The following is a 15,233-nucleotide window of genomic DNA, read 5'->3' as shown; positions in this document are numbered from 1 at the left end:
TGCCTAGTCATGTATCATTTTCCCATCTCTGTTTGTCTCTCTATAATCTCACTGCCCTCCCTCCCCCTCAGTCGCTGCTCCTGCTCTCTCCCCAGCGTTGGCCCAGGTCACAGTGACCTAGAGAGCATACCAAGGCATGACCAGACTTGGGCTAAACCAGAGCCCACAAGACAGAGTGCGTGTTGAGGTGGCCACACAGCTGGGCCTGTTGGCGACCTCAAACAGGGACTCGGGCAACTTCTGAATTTAAACTCTTCTGCTTGATGTATTCAGGATGTTTAAACGTCACCTCTGTCAACGGCGCAAACCCCAAACCAAATTTCCCACTGGGAATTCAGCAGTAGTTTTGGTTTTTAATATTAATTTGGCACTGAGAGTATTGGAAATCCCAATTCTAAAGAGAGCTTCAGCCTGGGCCACAACATCCATTGGTCTACTCGCCCAGAGGGCACGGGGGGTCAGCTTTCATCTCCACCTCCCCCCTCCCCCCTCCATCCCCTCAATCTGATTAGACACATCCAGCCATCAGCTACCATGACACGGCGCAGATTGCACAAACAAGCACAGAGACCAGCCAACATTCAGAGAGGCGGCTTTCCTTCACCACTGTTCAACGTGGGAAAATGTGCATGAAGCAAAATGAATTCAATCTGAATGTTATGATTGTGTATGAAAGCTGCATTCCCCTCAATGAAAGAGATAACTGTCGGTAGTGATAAGGCACATTGAAAACAGGGTGGAGGAGTGGTTGGATACTTGACCTGACCATATGTGTGTATTTGATATCCTTACACAAAGATAAAGAAAGCAAACATACTGCATGAAGGCAGCCATTCATAAGTGCAGTCACATACTTTATTGGACTGTAGAGGACAGGCTTTCCCTGCGTAATAGCCATGAGTAATTTGAGCCATTATACCTTCAACCATATAGCTGTTACAGTGCAGCTACTCAATAAACCAGCCTGGTCTTGGTGGAATCACCCGGGGACCTCTTAAGAAGTGGCAAAGCAGTTGAGCCCAACACAGTGGTGTGTAATTCCAGCCCAACCACACAGCCATAAACAGCCATATTTCACTGGTCTGCAGCGCCACATAGACAGTTATACTGCCAGCTCAGCACAGGTGCCGTGCCTCAGGTGAAGTCCAAGACAAATACTGTGAAGATTCATTAATGTAAACGTCCCGGGCCGAAAGGTTTCATCTTAGCCGAAATGACATGACCCCGGAGTTAGGGTAACCGGAGTTAAATACAGTCAGTCATATGTCTTACTGCAATTACTTTAGGTGGGTGGTTCCCAACCTAGGGGGCTGGGACCCTAAAAGAGGTCACAAGATGATAGACGTGAGAGTAGAATAACGGCTATGCAACTTTTGTTATTAGTTTCGTGTTTTTCAAAATGTGTCCTCATATTCATTTTTCTCTTGCAAATTACTTAGAAAGATGATTCACTGTAAAAGGTCAAAGGTCAAAGGTTGGGAACCAGTGCTCTAGGTGACATCCTGTAAGGTCATGGCAATTATTGACATCGTCATTCACCTCGAGGGAAGGACACGGTTGGATGAACCAAAGATGAATGATTGTGGAGGAATAACAAGTTTAAAGAGTTTCATGTCCTCTCACGATTAGTCATGCAGACACTACCCAAACCCACGGAGCAGTTCGTCAGTATGAAATCATCAAAACAGTTTCCGATGTTCTTCAAAACAAGAGAGAAGAAACGGCTAGGTTCAGCAGCTGTCTATGTTTTCGATCCTGTTCGGAGTTGCCTACAATCACTGCTGTGCCGGTGCTGCTTCATATTTCCGACACTCCCTGAATCTGCCGACATGGCTGACTCATCAATCACCACAGGAGCTTGCCAGGCTGCAGAGGAGCGTGACGGAGGGCCCACGGCTCCCGGTCAGGTCCACAAAATGAGAGTAAGAGTAAGATTTCCCCAAATCTTGACAAATAGTTTGTTTCATTCACTACATTCAGAAGAACATTTGACCCGACTTTTCTGTGTGGAACTTGAAATACATTTCTCTCAAAGTCGGCCTTGTTACTACCCACAGTGTCACAGTGATCCTCAACTTCCATGAGGTTTCTGTCTCACCGGGACAGTGCTGGCCATAGAAGAGCTTATTTTCCAAATCCCCACGCTGTCAGCTGGAACTAAAAGACAAGGTGAGGTCAAAAGAGAGGAGGCATATATAGAGAGGAAAAGCACGGAGCTGTTGTGAAGTCTGCATGCCTCAGGTCCGGCTGAGACTTCCAAGTGACTGCAGCTCCTGGTGGCGTCATGTGGTTACCAGCCGGGTTACAAAGAGACGGCAATGGGGACCACGAGAGAGCGCGGGAGTGAGCAGAGAAATCAAGAGGAAGAGGAGAGATGACTTGAAGACACGGCCTCTTGGTGGACTCGGAGGTTGTTTACGCACACACACACACACACACACACATACACTAATAGGTGAAGGGGAGGGAAGGCAGAGAATTAGAGCAGACACTTTGAGCTGTTCCTGCCCTGCAGACGGCCTCGCCTAATCTGTTGCTGTTTCTTCTTGCACGTTTTATGACATGAGCATTTCCTCTCCAATAAAGTTGCTTTTTAAAGCACAGCCGGCTTCACCACACACTGCAGTTTGGACGTCTTCTATAAGAACGGCCAAAAATCTCGCCGGTGCTTAATTTTGTATATAGCCTGATGTTTAAAATATTAATTTTCACTGTGTTTATCGTCCGGAACTGACGATAAACTCACACCTGCCACAAGGGTTTTGTGCTTTGAGTGTGCTGTGTGTGTATCTTCCCACCTCATTAAGGGCCAGCGGCTTGCGAAACATTCAAACGCGTTTGCGCATGTTCATGTTTACAGTCCAAGGGGACAGCGTGTGCACATATGTCACGTTGATGAAATGTTTGCAAAGTGGCTTTTGACAAATGGCATGTAACGAGCGTAGTGTTGATACAGCGAGTGGCTGCTAATGTCCCATAGTGTGTGAGAACAGACTGGCCTTTCAGAACAAAACCTCCAGCTCAGAGTATTTCAACATGTCCAAGCCCTGCTCGTAAAGCTGGCTGGCTACAAACATGGACTCAGCCCCTCCCTGGCTCTCACTTCTGGATTCACTCGTGACTTCAGGCCCGTTTGTTCCAGGAAGAGAACGTTGTCATGTTATAAATTGCAATGTCGTAGGCGTAGTGCTATGGTGATTAGTGTGTTTTTATCTCATGTTGGTTTATGTCACTTCATCACACCCAATGAGCAACAGACAAAACAGATAAGGAATCTACCAAGGAGGTGATGTGATGCTATAATAAACATAGAGATATTGGTACATTTCCGCAGATGAACTCTATTTTTTTCTCTTGCTGTGTGTTTTAAGTGAAAGAGCTGCAGAGACAGAATGTGAACTCTTTCCCTCTCAAGTGTAATGATGTGCTAATTGCCACTTTGCTAGAAAAGACATCAAACAAGTGATGGTGAGACTGCTTGAATGTGAAATAATCTTTGTGAAAAGCAACAAAAACATTGTTTTTTTTTAACGAATGTGTCACGAAAGATGTCACAAAGAGAACCAAAGCCTCAAAGATAAAAGCCACAGCTGGCATGTCCCAATGTGTATTAATTACAGGAGTCAACACATGTTCAATCTTGTATATCCACAGCAGCCGGGAGGTTGGGGAGAGGCTTTATTAATCACGATGAACCAACAATTTGCTGTTTACCCTGACAGCAGTAGCACCAGCTCTCATCCAATGCCCTCCTCAGCTGGATTGGTACCACCCACAGACACACAAACACACACACTCAGATGACAGCAATCTCATCTGCTGTTAATCATTACTCATTGACACTTGTGCGCTCCTCCGTTGGCTGTGATCCAGCCCGATGTTTGTTCCAGAGGAATCATTTATCTAAATCAATTTACATGTGGAAGTGTGACCTCATGTCTCACGTCTAATGTTTAGGATTTGCAGAAGACACTTCAGTCCAATTGATTTAACAAATAGAAATCAATTAGTGATACACTGATTTAATTAAAGATTACATTATTGAGACGTTTGGCTTGTAGTGCCAGTAAGTAGTGGTTCAGTAAAGGACCTTTTTTTCTTTAAAAAAATCATGCTTTATAATTGAAATCACACCTCGAGGACAGATTCCCTAAGTGTTCGCAAGATTTATTTGAATCGCCTCAGATGATTCTCCATAATTGCTCATTATATTTATATATCACTCAATAATAATATCCTTTTGATACACTGAATCAGGCCATTCATAATGGATCTAATAAATGTGAGGGTTTCATGAAACGTGCTGCTTTTGAGCTGGTACAACATACATATTGATTCTAATTACTAAAGCAAAGATCCAGATCAACGGTGTACTTGAAATTCCTGGCACAAAATGTCGAGCCCCGCACACGCCATGTGACCTTGGTGTGCTTTTTAATCCGGATGCAAATTTTGAAACGCGTCAAAAATAACAACAGAACCGCCTTGAATCATCTCAGAGATGATTTACAACCATTTCTCTCCCTGCCAGATACGAGTGCATAATCCCGATACCCATTGAGATCCTGGCAAAGATCTCAGCTGACAGCATGTGTTATGAATGCAATTAAGCAATTAGATAATATATAGACGAGCAGGCCTACCTGCTGTCTGTTTATGATTATCTCCTTGTAAGTCTCCAGTGATCATGGTACTGTTTGTTACTCTAAAACAAGAAGTAGTCCACACTAAAGATGTCAAACTAAATGAGAATGATTTAGTCACATGTTTGTTATGCTATGTTTGTTTTAAAAGGAAATGTGACTAGCCATAAGAGTGCGGAAATGAGTTATATAATAGTTACTATTACCAAAGAGTTTAATAGAAAAAAAGAAATGTATGCAAAATGCAAAAATGAGACTTTACCTGTCATTAAAAAGAGAAAAATATAGCTAATTGAATCCCTGGTGCGTGGGCTCATTAAATCTTCCAGCCAGAACTGGGCACAGATGAAAGATAACCAGAAGCTTCTTGAACTAAGGGCATCTCCTCTGCCTCCCCTCTCTGGCTACGGCCAACCTTCTCTGTACCTTTAATCAAATATTTACACATCTTTGAAATGGTATATCCTAGCTCTGTGTACACCGTAGACACCGAAATGTTCAGGCAAACGCATGCACTCAAAATGCATTTATTTATTGTTCTGTTATCTCCCTGTAGACCTTGCAAGATGAATATTTCATTGTTGTGCTCTGCCTCAAAAGCCACGACCACTCCTGCAGGCCTTTTCAGAAAGATCACGAAGGTTCAGCTCGGGGTCAGCATCGGGGAGTGGAGGTCACCGCTCCAGGCAGAAAGAAAGACGAGCACAGACAAAGCTGCCTTAAGAACAATGCATCAATTGGACTTTCTCAGGGGAATGAGCCAAATCCATAGAAAGGAGTCAGAGAGCCTTCAGTCAGATGTGTAGGTATCATCAGATAGAATGCTTGTTGACGTTGAACATCCGAGACCAACAGCACGGACTAATTTAAATGGAAATATCATTCAGCTGCTGCAGTCTTTTATTTTTTCTGACACCATCTTTTGCTCCATGTCACACTTTAAGTCAGTGAGAACTATTTAGAAACAGAATATCATTGCTATTATCATAACATCGGATTTCTGCTCCAGATACGTCCAGACATCCGCAGCATTGATTGTCCATCCGTCAGGTGCTGTGAGATGTCCCGCTGTGCCAGTTGTCCCGTCGCCTACATGATATCAAACATACCCTGCTATGAAACCTTCCGGGCCGAACACTCTGCCAAAGTCACTCTGACACTTCCCTTTCATTAGCAGTCCATCTGATGAGCTCCTTTCTGTGCCAGCACTGTTATCCCAAGCCAAGCCTGGAGATAGAGATGCTGTTTAACACACACACACACACACAGGCTCCCACTTTGCGCCACAGAGGTCTGATTCGTCAGTTTGTTAATTTTGTCAGAGAAGGGAAGTCGAAAAGTCCAAAAACTATCAATTGTTTCCATCTTGACAAGAGAAGATTCAGAGCCGCTGGCCATTAAGAGCTCCAATTGTGGTCAAAGCAGACAGCGGTTTGCGTGTGTGTGTGTGTTAGGCTTGAGTGGGGTATCCTTTTTGCATATACACTAACGAGAAACAAGCAATTGAAGGAGGAAGAGGACATCGACAAGAAGGGGATGTGAAGTTATGTGTACCAGCAGCGGATTAAGAGAGACATGTTTGCATTTTCATGGGCCCCGATGGGTAAAGTGCTGTCTCAGCAAGTCGAGGGAGCACGGACCTCATCGAGACATCGCTCGGATCACAGAGATTCTCAAGTTCAGCACTTTTATGATTACCTTCGCTTATATTCACAATGCTGATTTATTTAAATGTTTGCATGCGCAACCACATATAAAGACACGCACATGCCCATAAAGACATCCATATAAAATAAACACTCACTTACACGGCCCGTAATCAATTTATCATCCTCGTACCGCCTGTGGAAGAGTCAATTGATTTGATTACAGCACACGTCATTCATCTGGAAGGCTGTTAATTCCCCCCTGTGTGGAGGATTAGCATCAATTTATAATTCTGCATCAATTCATAATTCTGTTTTCTTTGGGAGATACACTTTATGTGTTATAGGCAACGCTCTACAGGTCACCCTTACAGCTTCAGGCCTTTATGTGTTAAGCAAAAGGATGTGATCACTGAAGGACATGATCACTGTTACAAACGTGTTATACCTTCACAAGTCGTTGGTGTTTAACCTTGGGGAGTCTCACGATTTAGATGAGCCTGGATTTTGAGGAGGATGAGCGAATGTATGTGTTACTACAGCAGTATTATTGGGAAAAAGAATAGAGATCATAAAAAAAATTTAAAGGTGAATGTGTTTTAAAAATTAACAGTATTTCTGTAATATTAATGTACCTAAAAGAGTCTGTAATGTCGCTGAGACAAGTTGCTGTCTCATCATTTCAGTAGCTTCTGTGGTGTCACAGTCACACGCTATACTGGTCACTATAATAAGTGAATTTAATTGTAGGTTACAAAGATATTAACCTTTTATCTTCAACCTAATCTAATGGATTATATTCAGTATGAGAACTAATATCCAGTTAACCTACTCTTCATTTTATTGATAAATGTTGAATAATGGTGGTACATTTCAATGGCCTTTAACAGAGACAATAGTATAAAGAAATAATACAACATTTGGCCAAATGTCTGAATGATTTATGGGGGGAAAATGACGCTGTGTGTGTGTGTGTGTGTGTGTGTGTGTGTGTGTGTTAGTTCCATAAACACAGAGCAAGATCTGACTGTACTGTTTCCTCAAATGTCCATTTAAAACAATAAACAGCAATGTAATCCATTCCATGGTTGAAACAATTTTACTGGAAAAACTATAAAAAAGTGAAATCAATTCATTCCGGAGCCTTAACTTTGCTTTGATGTGTCATGATACTTTGTTATTTCAGCCCAAACCACTTTTATGTATATTATACTAAATTCAAACTGGTCCCCTCTCCGTCGGGCAGCTGCTGGAAGTGTTAGCCTCACTGACATCAGCTCAACGACATCATCAACAGCTATAATCCCCGCCGAGCTGCAGGCCCACGGAGCATGCAGGGATTAAAGGTCCCGCTCACCATGGGTCTCCATTTCATGTTTACAATGCTCTCCCCAGTCATATTTTAATTGTAAACGTTTTCACTCACATTAGCGCTTAAAAGCTGCATTTAGGGTCTTTTGAACACATTTGATGCAAAAGTTATTGCATAATGGAGCATTTAATGTTTTCCATGCAATCTGTGTTTCGTCTTTGACAAATGAGCCCCGAGCGGTTTTGGGTTCATGTTGTGGAAATGCTGCAGACATCGATGGAGTTCACGGTGAACTAAACTACAAACCAAACGTCGGTTTGGTTTTAGTTTAGTTTAGTTTATTTGACAGTAAATCTATTATTTTTCAAGCATAACCCATATTACCTCTGCCAAAGAGGTTATGCGTTTGGTTGGGTTTGTTGGTGTTTCTCTGTTTGTCAACAGGTTTAAGGGAAAACCACCAACCAATGTTCATGAAACTTGGAGGAAAAGTGTAGCATGAGCCAATTTGGGGCGGCTGTGGCTCATGGGGGAGAGTGGTCGACAAGGTAGCCGGTTCGATCCCCGCTCCCCCCATTCGTTGCATGTTGAAGTGTCCTTGAGCAAGACACTGAACTCCAGTTGCTCTCCGGGCGCATCACTGCAGCCCACTGCTCCTTAATAACTAAGGACGGGTAAAATGGAGCGTAGATTTCCACCACTGTGAGATCAGTAAAGGATGCATTATTATTATTAATATAAAAAGAACCCAGTACATGAGCATGGTCTTGCTTAAAATGTGGTCCTTGATATAGTACAATTACACTTTAAATACAACAATAAAGAATCCCAAGAAAACAAAAACATAAACTGCTGCATGTTAACATCAGAACATGGAACATGGTGTTTTGTCAAGAAACCACATCTTGTCAGTTTATAACTAACTGGATATCTGCCTCTATTTAACAACAATATTCCCGAGTTGTATCTATAACGATGTGACTCCCCCTCTCTTTTTCTCACAGCTACACTGGCAGAATTGTCGGAAATGGTCTTCACGCCCAGAGGCAAAACCCGGAGGTCAAAGTTCGGAGCCCAAACCCTACACTGGCCGAGGTCAAGGAGAGGTTGGAGCTCTTCAACCAGGTAGGATGACCAATGCACAACATGATGACATATATCTCATCATCAAAATTTAAATAGGATGCATGTACTTTTGTAGCTATATACATACATGTATATGTATATCCAAGTAATGAATACAGACTTGAGACTGTAGATGCGAGCAAGGACAACGAGAGTCAGTCAGATTAATAAAACGCCTAGAGTCTATATTTGCATGAGAACAATTGTTTCCCGTATTAACATTGGCACCAGGTCAACAATGATTAGTCAACCCAAGTATTATGTAGTCAAAAACACAAAAGTATTAAATTATAGGGCTTTTGTCTAATTAATACGCCTTAAACAATCTATTTTAGTGCTGAAATGACATTGCCATTTTTCTCAAATCCAAAGACTTTGAGCGCATAGGCAGCTATCAAAGATAAATGAAAAGGGAGGGTGAAAGGGAATTGGTGCCAAAAAAAAGAAGTGATTTACTGTGGAAAGAAAAAAGAAAAAGAAAGATGTGAGGCGGGAGCAAAAGGTCATGAATGAGTGACAGATAGGCAGAGATGACACAAGCAGCTTCAAAGTGACACTGTTTGTCATGTAGATGGGGTTTAGGACTGAAAAGGACCAGGAAGAAAAGGGCCATTTCAAACAGTCCCTAGAGGCCATTAGAGGAGACAAACGGACCAGGATTCGGTTCCCCTCTGCCTGTCTGCCCTTTTGTTGCCCTAAAAATTGTCCACAGATCGTACACCGGGCATCTCTCACTTTCCATCTCTTTATCCTTCTTTCTTCCCAATGTTTTGGCCCTATTTGTTTGCTATAGTGTCGAACACAGCCAGAAGACTACACTGCCACGTTTCTGCATCGCTCATCTTCCATCTCATATCAAGGCAATTCTTCTTCATTTTGTGCACACATCCTCCTTCGCCCCCTTCTGTCTTTACTCTCACGCCCATGCATTTATTTTCCATCTTACGCGTGTCTTGTATCTCACGTATATCTCCCAGACAGCCGGACCACCTGTCTGCGACGGTCAGCTCAAGATCCTTTCTGACCGACCGCAACATCCAATTGTGCACGGTGGCTGCCAAGTGCCCTGTTGTCATGGCAACCACGCAGAGTTGAGCGGGTGTCCTGTTGACATTTGCCGAGTTGAAAGGCCTACCTTGATTCTAGACCAGGCAGCCGACCTCGGCTGAGCTTTGTGTTGTGCCAGATAAGAGCCGAGGATCACGGACTGTTTAACTGCATAATGTGGCAGTCTTTCCGAGGTGCATCCGGAGCAGTTGAACCAAGCGAAGAGATATATTTAGTAATGTGCGTGCTCACACCTACATGCACACACACAGTGTTACATCAAACACTTTAACTGTTCAAAACATGCAAAAGGTGTGCTGAAAGGTTCTCAATATTAATATTCAGAGCATTAACATTTGCAATGGAAAGATATATTGGAGTAATGTCTACCTGAGCAGGGAATGAAGTCGCTCCCCACCTGTGAGTGTCATAATCCAATAGATATGCTCTGTATTATGTTTTGAGCACATGTAACATCAGTTCATTTCTGAATTTAAACATTTTAACTATTGACACTCACCTGTGACTACTACTAATCCTACCCAACATGATTCACATAGATCAAAGTGGTTTGGCACATATCATTCTGTCTCACTGGGCCTTGGACTGCCCCAGAGGTCTTCTTGAATCTACTTTACCTGGCCAGGTGTTAAACTCCAAAGGTCACTCACTCTCTCTATGTCTGACTCTCTTTCCTTCCTGGCATGGAGTCAGATAATCAGTTAGATAATTGTTATTTTAATATTTATAAAGTGGGTGGAGATCACAATCTCATAAGCCGCAAGGCAAATATCTGCATAATGATGTCACGTGTCTCGCGGTCTACTTTTTTTGAGCAAACAAGGTCGTCACTTGTCCCCGGCTCTCTTTATCCTTGCCACAGAGCCCTCAGCAGATGTTTGGAGACAGGACCATTAAACAAGAATCTTCCAGGTGGGCGAGTATGTTCACATAATAAGTTCCTATTCAGATTTATTTTGGCAAGCCCATCTGGTTCCCCCTCCAGAACACAAACTTTATTGGACACCCTTTTTTGAGGCTGTAAAATGTAATTGCAGTTTCATCAGAGCAGAGCTGTTTACAGATATAAAACATTGTTGATCCCTACAGTTTACATTTGTTTGTGCAGACTCCGTCGCTAAGCACTGACTTGTTGTGACTGTGGACATGAGCTGATAGTGGGTTAGATATGTAAGCCTAAACAATATTGACGAGTGGATGCCAATTAGTAATTAGTAATCCCTCTGTGGACCCTGTGTGGATTTGTGAGAGGAGCAGTTTTGGGCTGAGCACACCGGAAATGATCCCGTGTTGTTCCAATGCTGCACATCTGTTCTCCCGGATTCCTGAGTTTGCACACAGTAGGTAGTTCCGGGGGCCTGGGAGTATGGCGCAATCCCAGCAAATATCCAAAGGCGGCCTGGCTCTGCCTGTTCAAAGTAACAGTAAAGTGCTCGGCTTTAATCCCCAACACCTTAATACGTAACGGCAAGTTGGTAGAAAGAGACGGTAAAGTGTTGCTGATTACATCTTGAAACATCTAATCTGTTGTAACTTGTTATTAAACCTCAGGACTAATACAAAGTCGGGCAACCCGCAGTGCAAAATACCAGGCCTTGGCTGTAAGAAAATGCTGAACAGAAAGAAACATTGTTATTGAGATGTTTCCCATGGACTAATCAAACTAATATATCAGGGGTTGTTCATTTTGGTTCTTTGTGTGCGTTGCTGCGCAAAATCACTTTGAGTTTCAGACGTTCACAGCGAAGACATTTCTGAGAAGTTAGTCCTTTGAAGTAGTGAAGTAAATAAGGAAATACAAAAGATCTTTTTTGGTTAAGATTAAAATTTTGTGTCAGTGTTAGAAGTACAATTATGTATTTGTTCTTTCATCCTTGGAGAGTGTTATTTTCACTTCATCAAAAAAATAAATACAAAAATACACAGATGGGGCTGATTTTAATTGCATAAATATTCTTGCGTTTTTACTTGAAAGGTATTGCAGGTACTTCAAGAATCCCTAATCTGAGTTTTTCTGAATTTGAATAACCTCCATTTCAGGGATTAGTGGGTTTATGTGTATATTTTTACCTCGTGGAGAGTAGTTATACCCATAGCCCTGTGGCACTAAGAGGATTGGGAAACTGCTGCTGATGTATCACAACCCCGTCATCTACCCCCTGGCATTCTCTTCTAAATCAGAGCTGCATACAAAAACAACCTGTGTGTGTGTTTGTATGCACTATCATATTTGATTCACAGACATCCACAGCTTGTAGCGGGCAGGTTCGCCAGGTGGAATAAGATAGAGGAATCCTAAACAGTTGCACTTTTGGATCAATACATCACCGTGAAGAATCCAATATATTAAAGCCGGTATTAGCACACAAAAAAAGCACAGAGGACAAGCCAAATCTCTTGACCTCCCATAAAACGGTCCATTAAGTGAGTCGGCCCAAGTTATGTTCCTCCCTTGTGAATTTCCTCTGACTATCCTCTTTCTCGCTCTCTGTCTCGCAGCCTGTAAATATTGCTAATGTTGACAATAAATGTTTCAAAGTGGATTTTTGATTCCGGGCCATCGGTCCAGCTGTTTTCGGGTGGGGATCTTTTTCACAATGGTCTATCTGTTTCCGTGTGAGTGCTCAGGCCAGATCATTTGTCAGTTTGTCAATTTGCACTTTCGTAAATGAAGAGTCGGTGGCAACACGCATTGCGGCATAAAAAAACCTATATGCTCGCTTTATCTTCATCGTTATTCTTTTCTCGGACTTACGCTCACTCAGAAGAAATGGCGAACGCTGTGGCGGATGGAGAGTTTGAAATCCAGTCGAGTGAGGCAAATTGAATGCGTGATTGATGAGATGGACTGCTGCTCTGCTGTCTGGTTTGGCCAGCGGCCCGGCCAGGTTCCACATCAGAGATGCCTCGCTTGTGTTCGACACACACTCAGCATATCCCCTCAGTGGATCCAGTCGATCCTCGCATCTATCAGCTATACCGCATCGACTCAGAATGAATGTGTGCTCTTGTGAGCGAGGAGAGTTAGTACCTGCTCTTTAGAAGACCATAAGCATCAACAAAACACATGTTGTATTATGTTCTCTCCAGCAAAAGTTTATCACGGTTAACGCTGTATGTGAAAAAGTTTTGTGACTCCAACATGCCTACACGGAATACGTCTCTTTTATGTTTTATCAATGCCTGCAGCAGTCAGAAAGTGTTTTAAAAAGCTTTAAAGAGCTTTAAAGAGTTAGTGGAGTCCAGGGATGAAGAAAGAGCTCGGCCTGAGCTGGCAGCCCGTCACAGGGAGGGGACAGATTCTTTCCACTTGAAGAAGATGATGGAGCTGGCCTTCACAGGAGCTCTGCTGCTCTTTGCTGCTGCTGTGGCAACGATACAGCAACAAGTCTCGCTGCCCAGGGCTCTCTCTTAGCTTGGCAACCAGACTTCATGAACCCAGACGCTAACTTCAGCATAGCAATACCATCATAATTAGATGCAAAGCTCATAAAAAGCCAGTGAACTGCGGCTGTTTGTTCCACATTGGGTCATGTTTACTCTCCCCGTGGGTTTCACTTCCATGCAGACAGTGATTCTTGACATGTGGAGAAAATGTTTACGACTGGAACAAAATCATGGCTAATCCCCCTTTTTAATGTGATACAAAGTTTTCAGTTTGAGCTGTATATCGGAACTGGTTCCCTGAAATTGATGGCCTTTTATTCTAAAACTCCCAGTTTGATTACATTTTCATGTGATTCAACTCAATTCAATTTCAGTTGAATTAAATATGAAATATTAAATATAAGCACTTGTCAGAAGTGTTTTAACTTTGTTTCTGTGTGTTGTAAAAACTACCTTCAAGGCAAACAATGTACTGACTTGTATATATCACAGTTTTTTTTTTCTTCATGTGTGCTTCCTGGAAATCTGAAAGGCGTTGGCTTCCATAGCAGCTAAGCCTTCACTGTCTGTTTTTTATTTTTATTTTTTTAATTTTTTAATTTTTTGTTTTTTGGACAAAGAAAGCATTATATTACATTACAGTGTGTGTATGATACAGAAGGTTTCTAGCCAATTGGCTAATTTGCAACCCCAGTCCCCTCACATGTCTCACAACAGTCTTCAGCAGTTAAGTAGCTGTTGGAATGTGCACTGAGAAAACTGCTGATGTCACGCAAACGGTCAAACATTGAAAACAACATCTCTATAATTTTCTCAACAAAAGCCAAAGTTTGTTCACACAAACAATGCGTTACACAACCGGTGCCCGAGAGGACCAGGGTCTGACGGCCCAACGTCACACCGTGTTGCTGGGATTGACTCACAGGGGTTACGTGAGGTCATCGCAAATCAGGTGTCACTAACCGTGAGCAAGGGAATCGACTTGCGCTAGCTTGCAGTACAGGGGTGTGTGGCTTCACCTTTGTTTGAAACGTTTTCAAAGTGTTACTTAGAGCTCATTGGAAATGTCATCGTTTATTTTCAAAAGTACATGCAGATTTTCCGATTTCATGAAGTCCAATTTAAATTCAAGTCATTGGCCCGCGAGCAACGGAACTAGTTAAAACTGTTTTTGCCAATGTTTTTGCGATGAAGAAGCAGAGTTTTACTGCATTGCTTGGTTCAAGACAAACCCTTGCAGCCTTTGTCCGGGAACTTTTCTGCCTAAAACATAGTCATAGCCATTTTAAAGTTTCTTTCAACATTCCTTTTCTGTATTAAATGATGCCCAACTTAAATTTTGTCATTGCAACCAAACTTATCCTGACAAGATCTGGCAAGTTTTGATGTGATTGGTTTAAGTGAACTCTGAAAGTTAAGATTTTTGAGGCTTGTGTGGCTTTGGCACAGGTGCATGTGGTCATAGATTAAGTGTGTCTTTACATTTGTTAATAATTAGCATACGGTCATGAACTGATATGTCAAAATAGGATCAGGGAATGAAGTCTGTATCTTGTGTGAAGTGCTGGTGGTCAGTGATCTGTTAAGAATTGAATGTCATCTTTTCGTCGTCTGCAGAGCAATATGGATTTCTCATCTCAAAGGCAACAAGCCAACACCTCTGGCTTTCAGCTTTGGTTCAAAGGTCTTTATTGGCTTCATCTTTGACCATGGGAAAGGACAACAGCAGAAAAGTACTTGGCTCACTTGTTACGCCTTTGATTTTAAATTCACTTTTGAATCAGTTCCCTTTTCCATGTTTTGGATGGCAATGCAGCTTTTTGTCCAGACTCTGAAACTACTCTTAGTGTCCAGTCATAAACTCGCTCAATCTTCCAGTCAAAGTCTATGTAATTAGGAACTGCCTGGAAACTGGTTAGCCACTGACATTCACTATTGATCCACAGAAACAACACATCATATCTGCTCCAGAATCAGCAGCTGTGGATGGCGCAGTTTATTAACAGTTACTTTTGTTTGCTGCCTGTCACACCCTCTCTCTCTCTCTTTTTC

At 42.5% G+C, this 15,233-nt stretch overlaps 1 protein-coding gene across 2 annotated transcripts in view; it reads left to right on the top strand.

Moving 5' to 3' along the window:
* Positions 1–15,233, top strand: part of LOC130198067 (glypican-5-like) — an 89,278-nt gene that overhangs the window by 51,482 nt on the left and 22,563 nt on the right. For both annotated transcript variants that reach the window (XM_056421127.1, XM_056421126.1), the window contains one exon: positions 8,606–8,726. In XM_056421127.1, the coding sequence (XP_056277102.1) occupies positions 8,606–8,726 (121 nt within the window). The remainder of the gene's footprint in view (positions 1–8,605; positions 8,727–15,233) is intronic.

Source organism: Pseudoliparis swirei, chromosome 8 (genome assembly GCF_029220125.1).
Source record: "Pseudoliparis swirei isolate HS2019 ecotype Mariana Trench chromosome 8, NWPU_hadal_v1, whole genome shotgun sequence".
NCBI lineage: Eukaryota > Metazoa > Chordata > Actinopteri > Perciformes > Liparidae > Pseudoliparis > Pseudoliparis swirei.
The sequence above is the reverse complement of the archived record's forward strand: the minus strand, read 5'-3'. Positions and strand labels throughout refer to the sequence as shown.